At 42.6% G+C, this 15,154-nt stretch overlaps 1 protein-coding gene across 1 annotated transcript; it reads left to right on the top strand.

Moving 5' to 3' along the window:
- Positions 1-1,724: 1,724 nt before the first annotated feature.
- Positions 1,725-11,065, top strand: CLRN2 (clarin 2). Its single transcript, XM_008588207.1, has 3 exons — positions 1,725-2,079; positions 8,018-8,197; positions 10,778-11,065. Exons 1-3 carry the CDS (start codon positions 1,827-1,829, stop codon positions 11,041-11,043), a joined length of 699 nt encoding a protein of 232 aa, XP_008586429.1. The 5' UTR covers positions 1,725-1,826; the 3' UTR covers positions 11,044-11,065.
- The last annotated feature ends 4,089 nt before the right edge of the window (positions 11,066-15,154 follow it).

The raw sequence follows: 15,154 nt of genomic DNA on the forward strand, positions 1-15,154 counted from the left end.
GAAAACTGAGGCAAGGGCTGGCCAGTTAGCTAAGTTGGTTGGAGCACTGCCTTACAACCCCAAGGTCACAGGTTCAGATCTCTGACCAGCCAGCCACAAAGAAAAGAAAGAAAGAAAACTGAGGCATCAGTCTCAGACATTTGCCCAGAGGAGTGTGAATTTAAACCCAGGTCCTCACATGGCATGGCCTTGTTGGGTATCAGGTATTTCCCATGGAGTTTTTCTAAAAATAATTGCTCAACCCCTAAAACACCAAAAGCTGACATAGGTCCATCATCATTCAGGGCAGAAATGTGTCTCAAAGCATGGTTAATGTTATAATGTTAGCTAACATGAAAGATCACTTATCAATGTGCCAAGCAGTCTCGTAAGCCGTTTATATGTATTATATAATTTATTACCAGAAAAACATTTGCTATTTCAAGGTCACGTAATGAGGACGAGCTGTTGTATTTAGAAGACCTGAATTCCAGCCCCAATGCTGACATTCAGTTTTCCAGTGAAAGAAATGGCTGGAATATTACATTCCCTGCCTACCACAAAAGGTTGCTGATGCATCAGTGTTGAGCAAGCATTTGGTAAAAACCTTTTGCACATGGCAAAACTCCACAGAAGCTTCGGGAGCACTCTTGATTGTTTTCATCATAAAGAGGCTACTGAAGTGAACCCCAATTATAAGGAAGGATCCTGGCCTTTCCATTAACATGTCCCTCTACCACCTCTACAGTACTCTACAGTGAGATTCTTAGGACTCCTATTTGTCAACAATACAAACTCCTGACGCCCCTCCAAACTTCTGTAACCAAATGAGGAATTTTACTGTGCCGCTCCTGCCCAATTTTGCTTCTCAAAGGTGTTGACAGAGTGGCTGTTGCCAGTCTCTAATGACATTAATTTGCCATTTGGCAATATGGTAAAAGCCAAAAAAAAAAAAGGCATTGTATAAGATAGAAAGTAAAGAATATTTCATTCCTAGTGCTACAGGTTAAAAGGAAAAAACAGATCTTCACTATTACAGGAAATAAATACCCCACCGTATAGCTACTATTTGCTAACACATTAGAAAAACACTTTTCTGTCCCATTTCAGATGACATGGAAGGTGGGGGAGAGGGAATATTACCTGTTGGGATCCAGGCTGCTGCAGCAGCCACAAATTGATTCGTGTTGCAATTTTACCCTCGGCAGATTCACCCAGTGATAAATCCATAAAGCCCTGTTTACACATTTTAATTAAAGCCTTCAGAACAGGGGTCATTTCATGACATTGGTAACAGTTCTGGGGATTCTGACAGCAGTGACATTTTAGAGAAGGAAATGCCAGGGCATGCATCAAACAGACCGATATTTGATACTGTGCGTTGATGGCAATGTTCAAGTGCATCCCATTCCCTTTGTTCTACCGTATGCATTTTTTGAGACTGGTTAGCATCTCTTTATCAACAGTCCTACCTGGTTTTTCCTGTTAATAATTCTCTCAACATTATGAGGTCCACGCCAGGGTTATTTAAATACTTGAAATGAGGAACAATTAAACCCTCTGCTGAAACATTAGTCTAGCGGGCGGTATCTGTTACTTCCTTCAGTAACACACTCCGCTGCACAGAGTCAGGTGAAGATTGTCTCTGCAGAGGCTTCTGGATGTGATCACAGTAAACACGGGCTGTGGAGGCAGGCACTGAGAGAGGAAGAGGGGATGGACTTGGAAGCCTGAAATAGTGTGTTTGGAAGAGCTGAACTTGCAGCAGGGCATTGCCGAATGTCTGGAAGATGTCAAGGCCCCCTGCTGTTGCTCAGAGACCTTGGGGATGACCTGCACCCACTAGCATGCCTGGGTGGTTCAAAAAGGCGTGGTACGGGCTGGCATCTTTACTCAGTTTCTCCTCCTTCATGCTGATCATCGTTGCCCTGGCAGTGCCCCACTGGCTGAGTGGGAAGATCCTCTGTCAGACTGGAGTGGATCTGGTCAATGCCACGGATCCAGAGCTGGTCAAATTCATTGGGGACATTTACTATGGGCTCTTCCGAGGGCGTAAGGTGCGGCAGTGCGGGCTCGGGGGCCGCCAGTCCCGATTCACAAGTGAGTATGTTGGGGGCACGAAAGCTGCTTTTGACCTTTATTTCTTAAAATTTGTAAGGGTGCTTATGTCTAAATGTAGAATTTGACTGCTGCCTCTGTCTAGGGCATAATGTCAAAGCCCACAGTGAGCTCAGGGCACTAAAAAGAGACTATTTATTTATTTGTTTGTTTGTTTGTTTCTCTCTCTCTCTCTCTTTCTCTTTCTCTTTCTCTCTTTCTCTCTTTTTCTCTAGAGGCATACAGAAACATGAGAAATAGAGATCTGTATATTTTTGTACTTTACCTCTATTAATAGTAACGATTAAAATATTGAGGGCTCACGTGTCAGATATTCTACTAAGCACTCCATACCATTTGTCTCTTTTAAACCTTTCAATAAACTTCTAGAATTATTGATGTTCCCACTTTGCAGAGGCATTCACAGAGGCTTTGAAAGTTATATAACTTGCCTGAGGTCACCCAGCCAGGAAAAAGCAGAGCCAGACTCCAAAGCCATGCCATGTGACTCAAGTATTCTCAACCATAGCAGCACATAGGTGTAGACCGCCTGCAGAAAGGAACCTTCGTGAAACATGGCAACTGTTTCCACGTCTCTTTATGTAGAAGCTTCACAGTCTGAGAAAAAACAAAGTGACTCCGCACCTGTGTTCTGGAATCAGACTACCCGGGTTCGAAGCCCAACTCAGATGTTTACTGATGGGGAGACCTCGGGCAAGGCACTTGACTACTCTTGGTGAAGGCACAGACACCGGCCCACTTTCAGTGTCATTTCAGAACTGCTCAGGATGTAAATAGAGCAGTCCCTGCAAACGCAGGGAGGCAGGAATCCAAGTCCTGCTTAGGAAGGGTCTTCCAGGAAGGAAAAACCCAAATAAAACAGGCAATATTCTGCAAGCCTTCAGAATCAAGCCATTAGATCACATGAAGCCATAATTAATCAACACCATGCTAATACAAGGAGACAAGGAATTGTATTCATTACTTGATTTCTATATTTCAGAATTGTTAGTAGTGTTTAGAAACCTGGCCAGGGTAAGTATCTTACTAAATGTATAAATACAGAAAGCTGGAACCGTTGAAAAATATAATACAAATTGTCATCATTTATATGAGTGTACTTCAAAAATGTCATGGAAAAAATTATACTATCTTGTAATTCTATTTTTCCACAAACTTTTTGAAGTACTGTGTATACATGAAAAATATATATATTTGTTATGTATACTCAAGAAAAAAATCTCTGGGCATGTTTATTTACCCAGCAATTAAATTGGACCCTGGATAATGGAAATATAGCTCCATTAAAAACATAACAAATGTTGAAAACACATAAAGAAATAAAAATAAATGAAATGTTAAAAGGGGACCATGACAACTACATGCAGTACTTGATTCTAAACTGGGTCCCTTTGCAGTAAAGGATGTCACTGGGGCAACTGGTGAAATTTGTGTGGGGTGTGATGATTAAATGGTCATGTACCCATGTTAACCTAAGGTCATTCCCAGCTCACAGAAATTTAAACTGCCTCTAGTCGGAAGCTACAAGCAAATGACTACTTTCTGTTTGCTCATTGGAGGAACTCAGTAAATGTCCCCTTCCCTCCTTCTTCTTCTCAGAAGGACACCCAGAGGAAATATCCCCCTGGGTTCATCTAACATGTCTGGTCTCTGAAGCATCAAAACCATGTGAGGTGGGTGCATCGAGAACATTTTATTATTAGCCTGAGTAGGGTAGTATTTGAGAAAGTTTTGTTTCCTGCTGCCCCAGGTTTAACCCAGAGGAGGATGCGTAGACATCCATTCAAGGTACTTGCATGGGATTCTCTTTGAAAGCTTTCACAGGGAGCCTGGGGCCCTTTGTGCTGTGTTTGGCTGACTGGGCACTGCTGCAGTTCAGGGACAGTGCATGTATTATAATGTTCTCTAGTGCCAATCTGGTCTCTTTCTGATGGAGAGCTCTTAATTCCAGCACAATGTAACCAAGAGACAGCTAGCCACAGGGTATATCAGAGCCCCTACTTCTGCCACTTACTGTTGATGTGTAGAAAAGAAATTCCTGCTTACAGGGCCGTGTGCAGAAGAGATGGGCATGCAAAAGTGCTTTGTAAACTGTGGAGTCAGGAGTTTTTATTGGGTCTCAGTTACAGACAGTCTCTTTTCTCACCAGCACAGAGGTCTCCCATAGAATCACACAAGCGAATCAATTCCCACACAAATCATGGGGAAAAAACAAAGAAACTATTCATCACAAATGATTAAGGTTCTTTTTTATACCCAGACCTTATGAAATAGAAATAAGTCAACCCCGGCTGTTCAGATGGCAGGAGAAGGAAAGAGACAAATATTTCAACTTAGGAGTGTCCACACAGTCGACTGCATTACTGAGTTTTCCACTGTTAGGAAAACAGGGAGGAACAAAACAGACTAGTGCCTGCCTTGAAGAAGCTCATCACCTGGTGTAGTCAGTGTGTGCTAGGCACACGACACGTGTATCTCAAGCTGCTCACTTGTAGTTCATTTCCTTCAATCCTTCTTATGCTAGAAGTGAGATTTTATGCCTACTTTACTGATGAGGAAATTGGGGATCAGAGAAATAAATACATGAAATAATTTCTGTAAAATCTCCTAACATAGTAGGTGCTTTGCAGTTTTCAGTTCTCTGGTTCCCTCTCTACTTCCCCCAACAGGTATCCCACCAATGGCCAGGACCTGAGTTTGACTTTAAATGTCATGCTTTTCTTATTTGCCTTGCTGGGCAAAAGGGACTGTCAGGCTTCTCTGGGATAAGGAGAAAATAAATTATCTAATAATTTTAGATGCTGATAGAATGGTTAATCGATCCTGGTATTCAAGTGAGGTAGGTCTAATGTGTACAAAATAAGAATACTTATTCAAATTCAAAATAAGACCTCTAGAATTCAAGCTATACCATGATCAGAATTTTAAACCTTTACTTATCTAAGTTTTCTGATTTTTCTAATATAGGCCCTGTAGCAGAGAGGTTAAGGCAGCACTTTCTGGCTATATGACCTTGGCTGAGCTATTTAACTTCTCTGAGCCTCAGTTTCCTCATTTGGAAGAGTGAGAGAGGTGAGCAGTAAAAGAATGTGTTTAGGGCCGGCCCGGTGGCGCACTGCTATAGTGCGCCGCTTGAGAAGCGCGGAGGCGCTCCCGCCGAGGGTTCGGATCCCACATACAGACCGGTTCCCGCTCACTGGCTGAGTGAGGCGCGGGGGCAACACCGGGGGTTGCGATCCCGTTGCCGGTCCCGGTCCGGTACGGGGGCAACACTGAGGGTTGCGATCCGTTGCCGGACATGGAAAAAGACAAAAAAAAAAAAAGAATGTGTTTAAAGCACCTGGCACATGGTTTGCACCCGATATTGGTAGCTGTTGTCATTTATGGCCATGAATCAAAAGATTTTATGGTCATGGATTTCAAGCTGGACACTTAAATTTAATTCTTAAGTCTGGAACACCTAAAACTCTTGGAAACTGGATACCAATATGAAAGGCAAGTGAGGCAGCACTGTGTGACAGGAGCAAATGTGGGGCCACCCCTCAAAAAATAACTGGAAAGGGGCCGGCCCGGTGGCACACTGCTACAGTGCGCCGCTTGGGAGCGTGGTGGCGCTCCCGCCGAGGGTTCAGATCCCACATACAGACCAGTTCCCGCTCACTGGCTGAGCAAGGCGCGGGAGCAACACCGAGGGTTGCGATCCCGTTGCCGGACACGAAAAAAGACAAAAAAAAATAAAATAAAATAACTGGAAAGAACTGATGCATTAAAACTCCTGAGGGAAGATTTGAACTTCTAAATATTGACATAGATGGAAAAAATACTATCTCAATTAATTGGGATCCTGAGCCTTGGGGTGTGGCACATTAATATGGGAGCTGGAATGTGATTCACCCTTAGCCAATAAAGGGTTTTAAAATTATAGTTAATATACTTTCTACTATGGAAGCTGAGGATTGGACACACTTTACCACCCTCTCCACATCAGAATTCCCAAAATTCCCTCTCCCTCATCATCCTAATATGATTATTTTTCAATTTTTTATTAAATCAAATCTGGATATGGGTTTATATCATTATGTGGATATGATTAGTTCTTTTTAAAAGCTACATTGTGCTGTTGTACCCTAATTTATTAGATCAATCTTCTATTGATTCACGTGTTAGTTTTTCTCCAATCTTCTGTTATGTTAATGAATATCTAATATATACAGCGTTGAACACATGTAGGAGTACTTCTGGGACATAAATTCCTAGAGGGGAAATTGCTTTGATAGGTGTCACTGGACTGCCCTCTAACAAGGTTGTATGAATTAATATCACTACAAGATTCGAGAGTGCCTCTTCCCTACACTGTCATCAGCATGGTGTACTAGCAAATGTTTTGATCTTTGCCAATTACACAGGTGACTATTTTCTATTTGAAAGGTTTGGTGGGGATTATTATGCTAGTCGTGTGTCTTAAGGATTTCATGGTCAAGAAAAGGGATAACGAAACAATTAGCTAATCAAGCATAAGCTACTGTGTTTAGAATAGAAAGGGGTTGAGAGGTTGAAAAAAGGGAAGGGGGGAGTCAAAGGGAACTGAGATGGAACGGTAGCAAACGGAAGAAAGATGCCTAACAAAGGCGAACCTCCTGGAAAGGAGCTCATCTTCCAGAGTAAAGTTTCCAATGGAGATAAAAATAAATGGAAACAAAGAACTGGAAAGAAAGTTAGATCAGAATGAGGATACAAATGTGGAGTGGAAACTTGTGAGTAGGAAGGACACCTTACAAGCAGAACAAAAACTCTAGTTCTCAGGGTTGGGAGACGCCCACCTTCAGTGAATTAAGGGGGACAGGTGAGCCGACAAAGGAGCCAGAGGGGGAAAGGGTCAGAGGAGTGAGAACCAGGAAAGGCTTGAGTCCTGGCCCCAAATGATGGCGCTCCAAAGAGAGACCCCGATTCACCCAGAGGTATTCAGCAGAAAATCTGGAGTAGCTGCAGAGGAATGGGTATGCTCAGGACATCCTTAGCTTTCATAAGCTTAAGTTCTCCATTTATAATTAAAGAAAATAATGACTTGAAACTCTTTGTGACGTAAAGTATATAGGACTATAATCCTATATAGAGTTTAGGGTTGCTGGCTCCAAAACAGGAACTCAATGTTCTAAGCCTGTGGCTAAAGGGAGTTTAAATCTACTTCATATCCTTGTCGTGAGGATTGAATGAGATGACAGATGTCATGTGCTCAGCTCAGGACTGTGCTTAGTAAATGTTGATTACACTCCACTCATATGCAGATAGTATTATCCCCACTGTACTGATGAAGAAACTGGGGCTTGAGGAGACACATGACCTTCCCAAGTCAGAGATAAAAATAATAAGAGCAAGAACAACAGCTGCCATTTTTGAGAAGTGACTCTTTCCTGGGCAGTATTTGAAGTACTCTGTTATGTTATATCCTTTCATCTCCACAGTTAGTACCAGTGACAAACATAGAGAAAACAATACAAGTTAATATTTCACTAAATTATTCTGCCACATCCCTATGGCAAATTAATATTTTACAACGTAAGTATAACATGAGAATTGTGTCCTTCATACATGGGGGTAACAATGTCTACCTTGCTGAGTCACTATCTGGTTGAGCTCACATCAGATGCAGGAGCTGCGAGGTCAATGCAACTTCAATTGGTGGCCAGAGCTCATTTTGATTTTGTGTCTGCTCCAAGAAAGAAAGGATTGTAGGTCAACTGACAAGTGACAACTATGGGGGCCATGAATTCATCTGAGGAAGTCTCCTGCTTTTTGAAAACCCAACACTTGCTACCTTGCTCTCAGCCCCACTATCAGCCTTCATGGTAAGCAAGCTTGGGCTTTATGAAAGTGAGCTGGGCTCTGCCATTGAAATATTGGCTGTGTCTTCTCTCTTCAGTCTTCCCACACCTGGTGAAAGAGCTCAACACAGGCCTTCACGTGACGATCCTGCTGCTCCTCTTCCTGGCCTTGGCTCTGGCTCTGGTCAGCATGGGCTTTGCCATTCTCAACATGATCCAGGTCCCATACCGGGCAGTAAATGGCCCTGGGGGCATCTGCCTATGGAATGTCCTGGCAGGTAAGGAAGGCCCCTAGGGAGAGAGATTTGTTTCCACACCATCACTGGGCTGGGCTTCAAGTAGTTGGCAGAAGTAGTGGGCAGAGGTGTGAAGGAATTCAAATGCTCTGCCTCAGCCTTCACTTCCCTGGGTCTGTGGCCTTCTTGATGGGCATGAATGTCCTCTTCACTAGAAGCTGCAGAGTCCACACAATAAAGAGCCATATTGTTAGAGTGCATGAGGCTGAGGACTTACAGCAGGGAAGAGAAGGCTGAGGGGAGAAGAGAGAAGACAGAGAGCTGGGGGTAGGGAGAGGAGGGGACAGGGAGGAGGTGGTCCTGCTGCTGCAGCTTTGAGGAACCTCCATAAATGACAGAAGAGAAGGGTGGGGTGAGCAAGAGGCCATCTGCAAAAAGGCTGGTACATCCAGGCTAAGGGTTGAGAAGGGGAATCTTCCAGCCACCAATGTCTTGGGAGTTCCCCAGGACGTGTTAATGTAGACGTGGCTCATGGTTTGTCTGACCTTCCCTCTTCTCTCCTCCCCAGACTCCTTCACTACCGTGCCCTCATGCCAGATGCTACTTACGGATCATCTGCTAAGTGCCAGGCATGGGCCTGGGATTTTACATGCCTTATTTCATTTAAACCTCACAACCTCCCTATGAGGAGGTATCATTAGACCCATGTTTACAAATAAAAGGTCACACAGCCATGAGCAGCAGACGTGGGATTCCAACCCGAGTATAGTTGCTTCTAAGCCCTTCATCTTTTCATTGATTATGGTCTCATATAAGACCATCGTGACCTATTTTCCAAGCAAAACACTGAAACAAAAGATGAGTGTGTGTGTGTTTGTGTGTGTGTGTGTGTGTGTGTGTGTGTGTTGACTTGGGAGTATATTGATACACTAAAGTTAATTCTCATTTAATTATGTACTTATTTACTTACTTTTCTGTAATGAAAATTTTTTAAATCCCATGAAATGAGGGCTGTCTCAGAAAACCCAGGCCAAATGGTCAAGATACCATTATAACAATCCCTCATTATTCTTACCTTATACAGCGTGACCATAAAGTATGACAACAGGTAATACTAGGTTGTCAGATGTTACAATGCAATATCAAGAAATCAATTGTTATGTATTTTCGTATGTTTGCAGATGGCAACCGCCCTGCAGAATTATTCATGTTCTTGGCTCACCCTCATTTAGACTATAGCTGTCTTGTTTATCTCTGCATGAATCCTGATAGTGTCTGGCACGTAAAAAGTGCTCAGTCCTGCTTATTATATAAATATTTATCTCCATCAATTTCCTTCCTTAGAGAGATAGTACTCTCAAACTCTACTGAGAGTATTTTTTTTTAAATACAGTATATTTTCAAAAAGCAAAACTTTTTTTTATGCCTTTTGACAAAACTTTAGTGTCAAAAGGCACAAAATGTGAATATCCTTTGATTGAACAATTCCACATAGGGATTTATGCTAAGGAAATAACCGGACAAGAGCACAAAGATATACGAGGGTACTTCAAAATGTAGAAAAACGGAATTAAAAGGTAATATGAATCTTTCCATGAACTTTTTGAAGTACCCTCAAACATAAAATGGTGTCCTCTGAAGCACTTTATAATATCGAAAAAATTAGAAGTAATCTAGATTTCCAGAAGTAAGGTCATGCTTAAATTATAGTGTGTCACCATAACAAAATATTATGTATCTGTTTAAAGTTATGCTGTAATAGAATATTAACAACATGAAAAAATGTTCAAGTGAAGGGAAAAAAGCAAATTTAAAATCAAGGTAAGAGCACCATAATACTAATTTTATTAAAGAGAAAGAAATGTAAAGAGATATACTAAAATGTTCAGAGGTTATACCTGGCTTTTAAGATAAAAGTAAATTTGTATTTTTGTGTTTATAATTTTCTCTGGGGTCCAAATTTTCTTCAGTGAAGAGGTGATGATCTTTCCAAAGCATAATAAATGTGTTTTTAAAAATATAAATTAAAATCAAAGCAGTAGGAGGGGACACCCAGAATGTCAAAGTTTCAAGCAACAGATAGGAAAATAAATGGAGTTTGGAATTCTCTCAATTTTCCCCTCTCCACTTTACTTTCCTTCTATGACTTTTATCCCCTTATACCCTCTCCTTACCCTTCAGCATGAAAAGAGGATGATTAAAGAGAAGAGAAACAGTCTGGCTCTGGGGTGAAACACAACTCACACCTTATGGTTTTCTTACATCTTCCCACATAGCCCTCACCATCTACACAGAAATCCTAAGATATTTAGAGATCAAACTTCTCCAAAGATAGATCCCCTAGAAAGGATGGTACTGGGTAAGGGAGAAAAATTAGAGGGATCAAGATTCAAAGTTGATCTGATATGAAGTTTATTCTGTTCTCCCAACATGATCCTGCCTCTTGCCCCACATGCTGTGAGAGCATCTGCTGCTTTTAAAAGCAAATTAAAATTTGTATTGCCCTAATAATTTTTAAACCCAAAATGATCTGTTACACATGCCGCAGAAATGCCACCTCACGTAGAGTAGTTTCAACTGCAAAAAGGAGCCATGAATGAGGGTGACCTTTTTGGGTTTCAGGCGGAGTCGTGGCATTAGCCATCACCAGCTTCATGGCCGCAGTGAAATTCCATGACCTGACTGAACGAATCGCCAACTTTCAGGAGAAGCTCTTTCAGTTTGTCGTGGTGGAAGAACAGTATGAAGAATCGTTTTGGATCTGCGTGGCCAGCGCTTCGGCCCATGCCGCAAACGTGGTTTTGGTGGCCATCAGTCAAATTCCCCTCCCTGAGATTAAGACCAAAATCGAAGAGGCCACGGTCACGGCCGAGGATATCTTGTATTAATAGACTTCTCCTGCTCACACCCTTTCCTAAATCAGTTCTGCAGTGAGAATGCAGACATCATTTTTTTCTGCAGACATCCCACTCCATGATAGCCATGCTCTTGGCGGTAAGAAAAGGAAAGGACCAAGCGTGGTGCCTGGGCCAGAAAATAAAAACTGCTGGAATCTCCACCATCTTTGCATTTCTCTTCTATGAACTTGGAGTTAGAGTTGGAGTTGGAGACTGCTATTTGCCAGCTGTGTGTGATATTGGGCAATTCGTTTGATGTCTACCACTCAGTTTTCCCATCTGTAAAATGGGGATAATGACCTTGCAAGTTTGCCAAGAGGTTTAAATGAACAATGATGTTGGCGGCCTTTGTATACTGTAGAGCATTCTACAAATATAAAGTTCTATGTGCTCCAGTAAGTGTCTATAGACCTCTGGTCTATTCCACACAATATTGGGGAGGGGGGTGCAAAGAGGAATATGATAATGTCCCTGCCCTCCAGAAACAATCTTCCACATGACACAGGAATCAAATAGCTACAATAACACCAAGAATAAAAACAACTACCATTTTTTGAGTGGTTACTATGTGCTGAACACTGTTCTGAGAGTTTTACACATATTAACTCATTAGTTCCTCACTACAAATTCAGGTGGTTGGTGCTATTTTAGCCCCATTTGACAGATGAAGACACTAAGGCATAGAGAGGCTGGTAACTTGCTGAGATCAGGAACTAAATCCAGGAATCTGAAACCAGAGTCTATACTTTCAACTACTTTAATAATCTGTTGTTTAATGTACAAAAATTGCAACACAATGTGATAAATGCTCTAATAGTACAGGTGTAAAGGACCAAGGAAGGAGTTAAACCTTTGGGATGGGATGTGATATTAAAGAAAGTATCACAGAGTTAACATTTGATCTGAACTTTGAAAGATGAGTAGGCTTTTTCCAGTGGGGAAGGAATCAAGGTTGAAGAAGAGCATTCCAGAATGTCAGTAAGGAGGGTGGGCCCAAGGCATGAAATTATAAGGAGGGCTTAGAATACCCAGTGGCATTGGAATGCTTCTCTAATTCACCTGTTGGAGAAACCCAGCTATTTTGTGTTGGGTTTTCCTAAATGGTACTGTGATGGTAATTTTACATGTCAACTTGGCTAGGCCACAGCACCCAGATATTTGGTCAAATGCTATTCTAGATGTTTTTGTGAAGATAATTTTTGATGAGAATGATGTTTAAATCCATAGACTTTGAGTCAAGCAGATGACCCTCCGTAATGTGGGTGGGCCTCGTTCAATCAGTTGAAGGCTTTAACAGAACAAAGACTGACCTCAGCTGAGGGAGAGGGAATTCCACCAGCAGACAGCCTCTGGACTCAAACTGCATCTCTTGCCTGGATCTCCAGCCTGCCTCTGGCCCACCCTGCAGATTTTGGACTTGCCAGTCCCCACAATCATGTGAGCCAATTACTAAAAATAAATCTCTCCTTTCTGTCTCTGTCTCTGTCTCTGTCTCTCTCTCTCCACACACACACACACAAACACACACACACACACACACACATGCACACCCATTGGCTCTGTTTCTCTGGAAAACCCTGACTAATACAGGTGCACAACTCTATTAACTCATTTTCCCATAATGCCAACTGGGATGAATCTTTTCCCAGGTCTCCTATGTTCATGCCAAGAGAAAGTTACCTATCCCCCAAATTACCTCCAAATGACACCTAGTTTGGTGACTTCAGGAAGTTTTCATGGTATCTCTCTGTTCTAAATGCTTATGATTCCCTGCTGAGCCCATCTGTTTCTTCCAGCTCTCTATCCCCATCCTAGGCATAGCTTCAGTATTACTTAGTGGACTAATGTCACTCATCAAAGATGCAGATGGCACAAGGCTAGAAGGGACAGTTAGCGTGATAGGAGATGGATCCAAAAGATAGTGACAAACTGCTATGCTATCTTGAAAATAAGAGGAAATGTCATTACCATATCAATTTTGAACACAAATCCTGCTGACAGGTTTTAAAAACATCAACATAAATACGGAAGAATCGGACAGCAGTTTGTATGTTAAGTATCTGAGGATCTTAATACATTTATTCATTCGACGATTAGGTGCTGGGAGTAGTGCAGTAAACAAACAGACAAAAATCCCTGCCATCCAGAGATTTCCATCTTTGAGCAGCCGAGGGTGATTCATGCTACGACAGCTTGTGATGTAGTTACTAAAAAAGCTAACTCGGGCTTTGACCTGTTCACCATCTTCAGACATGTGCAGACTGTCCTGTAGAGAAGGGGACAGAGTGAATTCAGTTTTGCTTCTAAGAGTCGAATTAGAGTTGACTTTAATCAAGATGGATGTGTTTCAAAGAGTCAATGTGTCTGCTTTTGTACGTGTGTGCATTTTTCCTGCAACAGAGTCCACAGCTTGGGAAAGGGTTTCAGAAGCAACTATTACACCTTAAAAGTTCCAACCATGATCTGTCAGGTAGCAACTGTAATGTTATGGGAGATAATTGGGTCTGGTCTGAAAGACCATCTCTGAGGGATACTATGGAAGAGATTCCGATATGGAAAGCAGGTTGGGGGTAGGGAGAGGGAAGAAGGAAGAATAAATATCTGAGTCACAAAATTCACTTGCATTATTACTCAAATGCATAGGGAAAATGTAGCTCCTTTATCTTGACTATAATTAATTTGATCACCTTATGTGTAAATAAATAAATGCCCAACCCAGTTTAAATTTAACTCAATCTGATCATTTATACCATCCCTCCAGGGGCACTTCTCTGGGACAAAATGGCTGGTTCCTCAGATTACCTCCCTCCCTGTCCCTGCCTCTCTCCCAAAGGCAGTTCCAGGGTTGTGGGAGGCACACACATAACTTCCTGACTTCCCAGAAGGGCCCCCTGGCCTCCTGCTGGTTCTGGGGGGTACACATGCTGGGCTCTTTGGTCCCCTGTCCACCTGGCTTTCCTGGCAGACTTTTAGGACGGTCTGAGGCTGAAATAATTTATGAAATGTTCTTTCCGCTGGTCAGAGCCCAGCCACTGCCCGAAAGACTTGTCCTCATCTTATATTCCACTGGCTGCAGACCTCTGAGTGACCGCCACACCCTCCCAGTTCACCTGCCCATTAACCCACCACAGACATGGCTGCAGAGTCACCCCAGCCTGCCAAGGCAGCCTAGGAGACCTACCTGGTCTCAACACAGTCCCCTGCCCCATGTAGTGTGGGGACACCTCTCCATTGCCTCTTAGGAGGTAAGTATGGTGACTCATAGGTGTTGGAAAAATATAGAAAAATAGTCAGGACCCATCAGATTTTCAGAATCTTGCCAAGTATTTGATGTAAATATGCACATGCACCCAGGTGTTCCTTGGTTCTTGTCTAATGTAATTGAGCATGTGCACCCACGTGTCCTGGGTTATGGACTTAAGTATAAAGGATGAGTGGCTCTGATCCATAGTGCCCCCCACCCTGGAATGCCCCCCAGGGGACCATGGGGAGGCCACTACTGCTGCTGCAGGCTATTGCTTCAAGCTGTTGCTGCCAGGGCTCCCGGGACCCTCCATGAGGCCACCACCACTGATGGACCTGTAAGCTGCTGCTGCCATTGCTGAGGACTGAACTCATGTCGTCTGCTGACGGCTCCTGGGATCTTTCCCCAATTACCTAGCGTGGACCTGCATGCGAGGGGTCTGGTGACCCAGCCTGGCATGTGAGGGGTGTGGTGACCCAGTCTGTACAATGGGTTTGAAGGGTCTGAGCCCTATCCCTGACAATACAAATAGAAACTAAGTATAACGAAGATAATGAAACATTTTGGCTTTAGTTATGATTTGCCTTACTCGACAACTGGCGTAGTCGTGTAGCTTTACAATAGGCTCTCATTTTTCCCTGAAATTCCAGACTTGAAAGGTTCCCTGCTGCTAGTACAAAATAGTCTAAATGTGAAATGAGTTTTATTTTTAAGATTGTCTCTAATTTTCAAAGTCACCAGAACGGGCTGTGAGTATATACTGGTAATGAAAGTAAAACCTTACACTCAAGAGTGCACTGAAATGGTTACATTTTTCTTACACCTAGAAAAAAATTCACCAAGCTCAGTTCCTACCTA

Source organism: Galeopterus variegatus, unplaced genomic scaffold (assembly GCF_000696425.1).
Source record: "Galeopterus variegatus unplaced genomic scaffold, G_variegatus-3.0.2 Scaffold123, whole genome shotgun sequence".
NCBI lineage: Eukaryota > Metazoa > Chordata > Mammalia > Dermoptera > Cynocephalidae > Galeopterus > Galeopterus variegatus.